A 12,050-nucleotide genomic window follows, 5' to 3' on the forward strand; every position below is an offset into this window, starting at 1 on the left:
GTGTTTCCTTAATTTCTCTTTCAGATTTTTCATCATTAGTGTATAGGAATGCAAGAGGTTTCTGTGCATTAATTTTGTATCCTGCAACTTTACCAAATTCAATGATCAACCCTAGTAGTTTTCTGATAGCATTTTGAAGATTCCCTATATATAGTATCATGTCATCTGCAAACAGTGACAGCTTTACTTCTTCTTTTCTGATTTGGATTCCATTTATTTCTTTTTCTTCTCTGATTGCTGTGGCTAAAACTTCCAAAACTATGTTGAATAATAATGGTGAGAGTGGATAACCTTGTCTTGTTCCTGATCTTAGTGGAAATGGTTTCCATTTTTCATCATTGAGAGTGATGTTGGCTGTGGTTTTGTCATATATGGCCTTTATTACATTGAGGTAAGTTCCCTCTATGCCTACTTTCAGGAGGGTTTTGTTTAATCATAAATGGGTGTTGAATTTTGTTGAAAGCTTTTTCTGCATCTATGAGGTGATCATATGGTTTTTCTCCAATTTGTTAATATGGTTTATCACATTGATTGATTTGCATATATTGAAGAATCCTTGCATTCCTGGAATAAACCCTACTTGATCATGGTGTATGATCCTTTTAATGTGCTGTTGGATTCTGTTTGCTAGTATTTTGTTGAGGATTTTTGCATCTATGTTCATCAGTGATATTGGCCTGTAGTTTTCTTTCTTTGTGACATCTTTGTCTGGTTTTGGTATCAGGGTGATGGTGGCCTCATAGATTGCATTTGGGAGTGTTCCTCCCTCTGCCATATTTTGGAAGAGTTTGAGAAGGATAGGTGTTATCTCTTCTCTAAATGTTTGATAGAATTCACCTGGCAAGCCATCTGGTCCTGGGCTTTTGTTTGTTGGAAGACTTTTATTCACATTTTCAATTTCAATGCTTTTGATTGGTCTGTTTATATTTTCTGTTTCTTCCTGGTTCAGTCTTGGAAGGTTGTGCTTTTCTAAGAATTTGTCCATTTCTTCCAGGTTGTCCATTTTATTGGCATATAGTTGCTTGTAGTAATCTCTCATGATCCTTTGTATTTCTGCAGTGTCAGTTGTTACTTCTCCTTTTTCATTTCTAATTCTATTGATTTGAGTCTTCTCCCTCTTTTTCTTGATGAATCTGGGTAATGGTTTATCAATTTTGTTTATCTTCTCAAAGAACCAGCTTTTAGTTTTGTTGATCTTTGCTATTGTTTCCTTCATTTATTTCTGATCTGATCTTTATGATTTCTTTCCTTTTGTGAACTTTGGGGTTTTTTTGTTCTTTCTCTAATTGCTCTAGGTGTAAGGTTAGGGTGTTCATTTGAGATGTTTCTTGTACCTTGAGGTAGAATTGTATTGCTATAAACTTCCCTCTTAGAACTGCTTTTGCTGCATTCCATAGGTTTTGGGTCATCGTGTTTTCATTGTCATTTGTTTCTAGGTATTTTTTGATTTCCTCTTTGGTTTCTTCAGTGATCTCTTGGTTATTAAGTTGTATATTGTTTAGCCTCCATGTGTTTGTATTTTTTACAGGTTGTTTCCTGTAATTGATGTCTAGTCCCATAGCATTGTGGTCAGAAAAGATACTTGATATGATTTCAATTTTCTTAAATTTACCAAGGCTTGATTTGTGACCCAAGGTATGATCTATACTGGAGAATGTTCCATGAGCACTTGAGAAGAAGGTGTATTCTGTTGTTTTTGGATGGAATGTCCTATAAATATCAATTAAGTCCATCTTGTTTAATGTATCATTTAAAGCTTGTGTTTCCTTATTTATTTTCATTTTGGATGATCTGTCCATTGGTGAAAGTGGGGTGTTAAAGTCCCCAGTATGATTGTGTTACTGTCGATTTCCTCTTTTATGGCTCTTAGCATTTGCGTTATGTATTGAGGTGCTCCTATGTTGGGTGCATAAACATTTACAATTATTATATCTTCTTCTTGGATCGATCCCTTGATCATTATGTAGTGTCCTTCTTTGTCTCTTGTAATAGTCTTTATTTTAAAGTCTATTTTGTCTGATATGAGAATTGCTACTCCACCTTTCTTTTGATTTCCATTTGCATGGAATATCTTTTTCCTTCCCCTCACTTTCAGTCTGTATGTGTCCCTAGGTCTGAAGTGGGTCTCTTGTAGACAGCATATGTATGTGTCTTGTTTTTGTATCCATTCAGCCAATCCATGTCTTTTGGTTGGAGCATTTAATCCATTTACATTTAAGGTAATTTTCGATATGTATGTTCCTATTACCATTTTCTTAATTGTTTTTGATTTGTTATTGTAGTTCTGTTCCTTCTCTTGTGTTTCCTGCCTAGAGAAGTTCTTTTAGCCTTTGTTGTAAAGCTCGTTTGGTGGTGCTGAATTCTCTTAACTTTTGCTTGTCTATAAAGGTTTTAATTTCTCCATCGAATCTGAATGAGATCCTTGCTGGGTAGAGTAATCTTGGTTGTAGGTTTTTCCCTTCCATCACTTTCAGTATGTCCTGCCTCTCTCTTCTTGCTTGCAGAGTTTCTGCTGAAAGATCAGTTGTTAGCTTATAGGAATTCCCTTGTATGTTGTTTGTTGTTTTTCCCTTGCTGCTTTAAATATTTTTTCTTTGTATTTAATTTTTGATAGTTTGATTAATATGTGAATTGGTGTGTTTCTCCTTGGATTTATCCTGTATGGGACTCTCTGCTCTTGATTGACTATTTCCTTTCCCATATTAGGGAAGTTTTCAACCATAATCGCTTCAGATATTTTCTCAGTCCCCTTCTTTTTCTCTTTGTCTTCTGGGACCCCTATAATTCGAAAATTGGTGCATTTAATGCTGTCCCAGATGTCTCTGAGATTGTCCTCAATTCTTTTCGTTCTTTTTTTCTTTATTCTGCTCTGCAGTAGTTATTTCCACTATTTTATCTTCTAAGTCACTTATCTGTTCTTCTGCCTCAGTTATTCTGCTATTGATCCCTTCTAGAGAATTTTTAATTTCATTTATTGTGTTGTTCATCATTGTTTGTTTGCTCTTTAGTTCTTCTAGGTCCTTGTTAAATGTTTCTTGTATTTTCTCCATTCTATTTCCAATTTTAGGATCATCTTTACTCTCCCTATTCTGAATTCTTTTTCAGGTATACTGCCTCTTTCCTCTTCATTTGTTTGGTCTGGTGAGTTTTTACATTGCTCCTTTATCTGCTGTGTGTTTCTCTGTTTTTTCATTTTGCTTAACTTACTGTGTTTGGGGTCTCCTTTTCACATTCTGCAGGTTCGTACTTCCCATTGTTTTTGGTGTCTTACCCCAGTGGTTAAGGTTGGTTCAGTGGGTTGTGTAGGCTTCCTGGTGGTGGGGACTAGTGCCTGTGTTCTGGTGGATGAGTTTGGATCTTGTCTTTCTGTTGGGCAGCACCGTATCTTGTGTTGTGTTTTGGGATGTCTGTGAACTGAGTATGATTTTAGGCAGCCTCTCTGCTAATGGGTGGGGTTGTGTTCCTTTCTTGCTGGTTGTTTGGCATAGGGTGTCCAGCACTGTAGTTTGCTTGTTGTTGAGTAGAGCTGGGTCTTAGCGTTGAGGTGGAGATCTCTGGGAGAGCTTTCGCCGTTTGATATTACGTGGAGCTGGGAGCTCTGGTGGACCAATGTCCTGAACTCGGCTCTCCCACTTCAGAGGCACAGGCCTGACCCCCAGTCGGAGCACCAAGACCCTGTCATCCACATGGTAGATCCGCAGTTGATCATAAAATGATATAACTCAGGGACAGCCAGATGAAAGGGATGCATAGGGCAAGGCACGGGGAATGGGAGCAGAGTTCCCATGCCTTCTTCAGGCACACCACTCTCCCAGCACCTCCATGTGTTCACCAACCCAGAAGCTCCTGTTCTGTGACTGATTTTAAATTGGCAGTTACTTTTTTCTCTGTGTACTTACAGCATGGCAGGCAAATGAAGTTTTGAATTTGCTTTTGCGGGGGCTGTCTGGCAAGTGTTCCTTATTTCTGAGAAGCTAAACACACTTGATTTATGGTAGCATTAGAGCATCAATCTGCCCCCTTGTCATATGGGCCCACATCTTCTATGTTACAGCCCAAGGTTTGATGTCAGGTGACTTGTGCAATCTGCCTGGTGGCAGAAGGATGGGGATCAGTATTTTGGGATATACCTCTACTGAAAGGTTTTGAGGAATTTTCTTTCACCATCCACAACCCTACAATTATGATTATGCCACCATAACCAGAAAGCATGATATTTTACCATGTAGAGAGAGAGGGCCAGATGAAAATATACCTTACAGCAATGCGCACACCTTGGTGGTGGTGCATTTTGTCAGCCAAGACTGTAATGAGATCATCAATGGAAGGATTGAGAGGCTGAAGAAGGATGCTCTTTATAGCGACCACAGATCTCTCTCCACTGGGAGCCCCCAGTTGCTCTTTTCTCAGAATTCATATATTCATTCAGCAAGCTGTGGGGAACATCTATGCTGCACCTGGCCCCATGCTAGATGCTCAAGACACAATGGTGACCAGGGCAGACAGGCCTCCAACTTCAGGGCAGTGATAGTTTAATAGAAAGGATGGACAGAATAAATAAAAGTTGTTTCACATTTCAAGTTCTTTTGATGGAAACAAGGAAGGATCTGAGAAAAATAACAAGAGGGATAGGTATCCTTTGGAGAAGGTATTCAAGGAAGGCCTTGCAGAGAAGGTGACATTTATGCTAAGTTAAAAGAGGGGCAGTAGCAAGTAATGCGAAGGGTGGAGGAAGGAATATTTGGGACACAAGGACCACAGGACATATTGTTAATCCACGGAGAATCTGGGGGAGAGGGGCTGAGGAGCACAGAGATCAGGCTCCATGCCACCTACTTCGGGTCCCCACCTGAGTGTGGGCAGTGACAAGACAGGCCAGGACCTTGAGAGACTAGGATGCACAGGCAAGACAAGCTGAAGGGAAACTGATGGCACTAGCATTCTACACAGACTGTAGGCAGACCAAGTCTTGGAAGCTCAAGTTACGATTAAGTAAAATCTAATTAGGTGGGGGATGGAGAAGCTTCCAGAATCCAAGAGGTCAGAGAGTGAACCAAAGAAGTCCTCCAGAATAGGCCACGTAAACTCTGGTTTTAGGTGACCCAGGCTCAGCCATGTTTATCATGATCTTAAGGAAATCAGCAGCCTGCGAGTGAACAGTGCCCTTTACTGAGAGCAGGGTGCAGGGGCCGCTGCGCAAGGTACGGGCACAGGGCAGGGGGCGTGAGGGCGGCCTCTGTAAGGGCTTGCTGCAGGCAAGCGCTGAGAAAACCCTCGGTGATGGAGGCTATAGAAGGAAGGATGGTGGGCGATGATGCTGTAGGGGGAAACCTGGCAGTAGGGGCAAGGACAGGGTTGGCCCACTCCCTGAATCAAACCACTGAGCAGTTATTCAGTTTATTTTCCTTATAGAGGCCCTTCCCTTGAAACAAGGTAACCCAACCTGCATTCACACTCAGGGAGAAAATGGATTTTCGGTAGGATTTTGAGGGACAGTTGGCTGTGGCTTTGCAGAGGGCTCCCCCAACAGCGGTTCCGTTTGCCTCAAATGAACACAGGCATCTTAGGGAACATCCACCCACTGCTGTGCCAGCCTCACCCCAAGCCCACCCCTGCGGCTGTAATCTTCACAACAGCCCCATAGGTAAAGGTTACTATCCCAGTTTACAGATATGACAGCTGAGGCTCAGAATGTTTCTGCAGCTCGCCCAAGGGCTCACTATGAGTGAGTGACAGAACTGAACTTTTCACCCGATTTTCACCCTTCCACACCTGCATTTTCTGACATTGGGAGGCCCCTCTTGGGGAACTGCTCAAGTGACTCCCTTTCTGAGGGAAGACAGTTTACTAACCCCTCTTCGTGACTGGAAGCCTGGAACTTCGTGATGCTTTGTGAAACCCCTGGGAATCCGGGCGTGGACGGTCTGATGCCAAGGACTGAGGTGTCCCCTTTTCTCTCACTCTCCATACAGTGCTCCAGAAACTGCAGCGGGGGCTTCCAGATCCGGGAGATTCAGTGTGTGGACCGGGACCACCGCAGCCTGAGGCCATTTCACTGCCAGTTCCTGGCTGGCCCTCCTCCTCCACTGAGCATGAGCTGTAACCTGGAGCCCTGCGAGGAGTGGCAGGTGGAGCCTTGGAGCCAGGTACGGTGCCTAGTACACCATCTGGACAACCTGGCAACCATGAATCTCTGTGTTACCTTGTGAGTCTAGATGTCGGGGAAGACCACACGTGTATCAATCCAGCGCCAGGCCTCCACTCAGCCACCTTTCACTGGGTGTGTTACTGAACCAAACTTGGGTCACTTGTCCATACACAGTAAAGCCGATCTACTGACACCAGGTGGTGGTGAAGGAAAGTGCAGCGTTTATTGCAGGCGCCAAGCAAGGAGTCCAGGGCAGCTAGTGCTCAAAAGGCCTGAACTCCTCGAAGGCTTTCAGGGAAACGTTTTTAAAGACAGGGTGAGGGAGGGGGGTTGTGATCAGCTTGTGGGCATTCTTCTGATTGGTTGGTGGTGCGGTAATGGGGAGTCAACAACATCAGCATCACGAGCCTTCTGGTTCCAACCCATCTGAGGTCTACGTGCTTGTGGGCACCATACAGTTAACTTCTTCCACCTGGTGGGTGTTTCAGTCTCTGCAAAACAGCTCAAAAGATGTGGCTCAGAATATTATCTATAGTCCTTGAGGAGGAACTAAAGGTCTTTGGCTTTGTTTAATAGCTAAACTATTATTATTTTGTCTTGCTTGACTGTTTTCCTTTCTGAGTTTTCTCACCTCGCTGATTAAATTTACTCTTTGGAGATCGGGGAAGGCCTAGGAGGCTAAAGTATTTCTATAGACAAGAGGCAGGTGGAGAACATGATGAGGTGAGGGGTCGAGGCTGTTCTGGGAAAGCCCCATAGGGTCCTGCTCGGTGACAGGTGGGGAGGCTGGGCAGGTCCAGCAACTTGAAGGCTATGTTGTGTGCTTTAAACTGTGACTGCTCAATGGTTTATTACAACCTAGTCTCAATGGATATACTGGGGAATCGGGGTCCCTCTGGGGAGATGTACGTGTACCACTGTGGTGAGAGACATTTAGGACAGAGCATCACCACATGCCCCTCTTAGGCTTCTGCAGTGGGGCTGGGGGCAATGGTCAGATCCTTTCCACACACAGTATTTAATTTCAGAGTTCCACCTCTCAGTTAAATGCCCAGATCCTCATTTACACAAATAAAAAGAGGTTTTGTGTGTGTGTGTGTGTGTGTGTGTGTGTGTGTGTGTGTGTGTCCATCCTGTTTTGTGAGGGCTGAGGCTCTGCTGCGTCTTTGTCCTACTTCAGTACATGGAAACAAATTACTCTTCCTTGGTGAGATATAATGATTTCATTTGCCCATTGGCCTCAGTAGCTTAAAAAAAAAAGAATACCCCCAGCTGTACCCATGTATGGTGGAAAGAAGAGGGAAAGAAAGAATGCAGCACATTTTGAGTGTGTCCATACACTGGACACTTTACCTACAATACTTGTTTTAATTATCACAACAACCTGGATGTTAGGCCTTATTAATTCCACTTTATAGGTGAAGAAATTGAGACTCAGAGGTTAAGAAGCGTACATGAGGTCATACAACTAGAAAATAAATGGTGGAGTATTAAATTCAAGCTTAAGGCTGACTCTCATGCCTGTACTCTTTCTACTGTAGAATTTAGTCCAGTGGACATGGAGCAAAGAGCGAACTGAGGAGAAAGAGTGAGTCGATAAGTATTTGGGGGGAAACTTACCACATGCCAAGGAAGGGAAGATAAAGAACCACAAGTGTAGGATACAGAATTAGTGTTCAACCCTGGAAGACTGAGCCCCCTCAAGCTTCTTACTGTCTGCTGGGTCAAGCAGCCATGTTGATTCCTGAGGCCCTGGTTCAATACCTGGTGTTTTCTGGGGCAAAAACCACCACTGTCCCCTCTTCTGCTTCCTTCCCTGTCCAGCTCTGGAGGACATAAAGTACCTGCTACTCCCATGCTTTGAACTTAGGCCTCCATGTCTGCTGGGCCTGGTGACAGCTTCCAGAATCCTGGCATTTACAGAGGCGCTTAGATTGCCTTGTCAGAGAAATTGCATTTGCAAGTTATCCAAGATGAGCAATCATATATGCTCTCTGGTTGTGAAAAAGATGTATTCTATATGCTTCCTCAGTAGCTTCTGGGAGCCCAATCATGAGCCTGTTTCCTGAAGGCCTCCCAACGTCCTCCTTTCTAAATTGCTCTGTTCTGAGCAAACCACAAAGTTGGAAGACTTCCCTCTGAAGGAGCAGTAAAGACAGAAAATGCTGAAGTTGGTTGAACATTTCCCTGGGAATGTTGAGGGACTATTAGGGACTGGGCACCTTTAGGTGCTTTCCCTGAGCCATCATGATGATGCTCTGTCTGTACATACTATCTAACAGATGGCTTCGTGGGAATGTTCTGGGGCCTTGCAGTGAATGTCAGCCAGCCCAGACTACTTGCAATGGAAGATGCATTTCAACTGTAGAGATGTCTCCACTGGTTCTCAAACTTTAGAAAACTTTAGCATGTTTCAGCATCACCTGGAGGGTTTGTCAGCACACAGATGTCTGGACCTCACGCCCACAGTGTCCAGTTCAGAGGTCTGGGGTAGGGCCTGAAGTTTTGCATTTCTAACAAGTACCCAGAGATGCTGAAGTTGCTGCTTTGGGGACCACACTTTAAGAACCACTAGTTTATACCTTCTTTATCCACCCTTTCCTGGAGGTTACTTGGCCAGGTGGCCCTGGATCTATATGCACAAATGTAGGTATGCAACAGGATCCCAAGTGTGGAATTTCTCTCCTTCCCTCCTCATATAGGGTTAAAAACAGTGAATAAGTGGGAAAAGATCCATGTTGGAATACTGTGAAAGCAATAGATTAGTTCTTTTATTGAGCAGAAAATGTTAATTGTATATCATTTCCCTCTTTTCTATGGTTACCATCACACATACAGTGCCTGTAGTGATAGGCATGATATTGGCAATCATAATTGTTTTGTTGTTGTTACCATGTCATAATTAAGATTTTTCAAAGTACTAAGATCTTTCAAAGTACTTTTCAAGTACTCAAAAGCATTCTTCAAAGATTCTTGGTGAATTATTTACCTTCCTCATAGAAACCTCAGGAAAATGAGACAATACAACTTAGAAAATTATTCTGGTGAGCAAAAACTTGACATGTTTTAGAATTATATCCCTTCAGGAATCCAACTTGTCATCTCGAACTTATTTTGTAAGCATTACAGCCAGTTCATCAGACCCTTAGAAAACCTATAACATCACTATTCCAAAGATGGACAAATTTAATTCTAAAGCTTTATATAGTGGGGAAAGAAGGCTGAATCCTGTTTTAATAGATGAACAAAATTGCGTTGTAGAAGTATGCGCTCCATTAGGGCTGTCAGAACTAATCAGAATAAAAACATCTACATTTTACATTTTGGTTTCTAGACCAGAATTCCTTCCATTTGACATACTGAACTATTTAGCATCTTCTGATTTTTTTCCCCTCCTCTTATCCCCAGAATTTCCTTTATCAGTCTCCTTTCTTTAAGTCTTGTTTCACCACTGTTTTTGTTTCTGTTATTGCTTTTTGGCTTCAACAACAAAAATATTTCTTTCTCACAGTTCTAGAGGCTAAAAGTCTGAGATCAAGGTGTTGGCAGGATTGGTTTCTTCAGAGGCCTGACTCCTTGGTTTGTAGATGGCTGTCTTCTCCTTTGTCTTCTGTCGTTTTCCCTCCATGTGTGTCTGTGTCCTAATCTCCTCTTCCTATAAGTACACCAGTCATAATGGGTTAGGGCCATTATGAAAAGTATGCAAGTAAAATGACATCATTTTACTTTCATTACCTGTTTAAAGACTCTTCCTCCAAATACATCACATTTTGAGGTACTGTGGGGTTAGGACTTCAAAATACAAATTTTGGGGGAACACAATTTAGCCCATAACAAGCATAGCAAAGATACTAGCAGGGTATGTATCTTGGCAGTGTGAAAGGTTGAATTTTGTTGTTGTTGTAGTGGCGGTTGTTTATTTAATGTGTTCTTAATAATCCACCCTAAATTCAGGTCTTGATGACTCTTTTTTTAACTTAAATTTAGTTGACATACAATAATACGTAAATTTCAAGTGTACTATATGATGCTTTGACATTTGCATACGTTATGAAATGATCATCACACTCTAGTAACCATCTGTCCCCATAATAAGTTATTTCAATATTATTGATTATATTCCTTATGTTGTATATTACATCCCCATAACGTATTTATTATACATCAGGAGGTTTGTACCTCTTAATCCCCTTCACCTATTTCCCCCCTACCCCACACCTCTACCTTCTGTCAAACACCAGAATTTGTTCTCTGTATCTATGTGTCTCTTTTCATTTTGTTTTGTCTGTTTGTTTTGTTTTTACATTCCACATGTAAGTGAGATCATGCGGTATTTGTCTTTCTTTGTCTGACTTATTTCACTTCTAGATCCATCCATGTTGTCCTAGGTGGCAAGATTTTATTTTTTATGGCTGAGTAGTATTCCATTTTGTGTGTGTGTGTACACGTACACACCACGTCTTCTTTATCCATTCATCAATGGACACTTACATTGCTTCCATACCTTCTGTTATAAATAATGTTGCAGTGAACATTGAGGTGCATATATCTCTTTGAATTGGTGTTTGTTTTCTTCAGGAAATACCCAAGCGTGAAATTGCTGGATCATATGGCAGTTCTATTTTTAATTCTTGGAGGAACCTCCATACAGTTTTCCATAATGACTACCCCAATTTAAATTCCCACCAACAAGGCACAGGGGTTCCCTTTTCTCCACATCCTGGCCAAGATTTGTTATTTGTTGTTTTTTTTGATGCTAGCCATTCTGCCAGCTGTGAGGTGATAACTCATTGTGGTTTTGATTTGTATTTCCCTGATGATTATTGATGCTGAGCATCTTTTCACATTGCTGTTTGCCATCTGTCTGTCTTCTTTGGAAAAATTTCATTTGGGTCCTCTGCCCATTTTTTAATCAGGCTGTATGTTTTTTGATGTTGACTTGTATGAGTTCTTTGTATATTTTTTATATTAGCCCCTTATCAAATATATTGTTTGCAAATAGCTTCTCCCATTCAGTAGGCAGCCTTTTCATTTTGTTGATATTTTACTTCACTGTGCAAAAGCTTTTTAGTTTGATGTAGTCTCATTTGTTTATTTTTGCTTTTCTTTCTGTTGCCTGAAGAGACAGATAAAAATATATATATATATATAAATATATATATATATATATATATATATATATATATATATATATATATATATATATATATATATATATATATATAACTAAAACCAATGTCAAAGAATGTATCTACAGCCTATGTTTTCTTCAAGAAGTTTTATAGTTGCAGGTCTTACATTTAAATTTTAAATCCATTTTGAGTTTATTTTTGTATATGGTGTGAAAAAGTAGTCCAGTTTTTCCAACACCTTTTATTGAAGAGGCTGTCTAGTCCCCATTGTATATTCTTGCCACCTTTGTCATAGATTAGTTGACCATATAAGTATGGGTTTATTTCTGGACTCTCTATCCTGTTACATAGAACTATGTGTCTGTTTTTGTGCCAGTACCATACTGTTTTGATTACCATAGCCTTGTAGTATAGTTGGAAATCAGGGCATGTGACACCTCCACCTTTCTTCTTTCTCAGGATTGTTTTGCCTATTCGAGGTCTTTTGTGTTTCCATACAAATTTAAGAATTATTTGTTCTAGTTCTGTGAAAAACGTCATTGGTATTTTGATAGGTATTGCACTGAATCTGTAGATTTCCTTGGATAGTATAGTCATTTTAACTATATTAATTTTCCAACCCATGAGCACGGTGTATCTTTCCAGTTGTTTGTGTCATCTTCAGTTGCTTTCATCAGTGTCTTATAGTTTTCCAAGTACAAGTCTTTTACTTCCTTGGTTAGATTTATTCCTTGGTATTTTATTCTTTTTGATATAGTTGTAAATTGGAT

General features: G+C 40.9%; 1 protein-coding gene across 1 annotated transcript in view; it reads left to right on the forward strand.

Annotated features, from left to right (window-relative positions):
- Positions 1 to 12,050, forward strand: part of ADAMTS12 (ADAM metallopeptidase with thrombospondin type 1 motif 12) — a 393,027-nt gene that overhangs the window by 343,780 nt on the left and 37,197 nt on the right. Inside the window, 1 exon segment of the mRNA XM_082836323.1 lies at positions 5,973 to 6,146. Within this exon segment, the coding sequence (XP_082692449.1) occupies positions 5,973 to 6,146 (174 nt within the window).

The sequence above is a fragment of the Leucopleurus acutus genome, assembly GCF_964270905.1.
Source record: "Leucopleurus acutus genome assembly, chromosome: 3".
Taxonomy (NCBI): domain Eukaryota; kingdom Metazoa; phylum Chordata; class Mammalia; order Artiodactyla; family Delphinidae; genus Leucopleurus; species Leucopleurus acutus.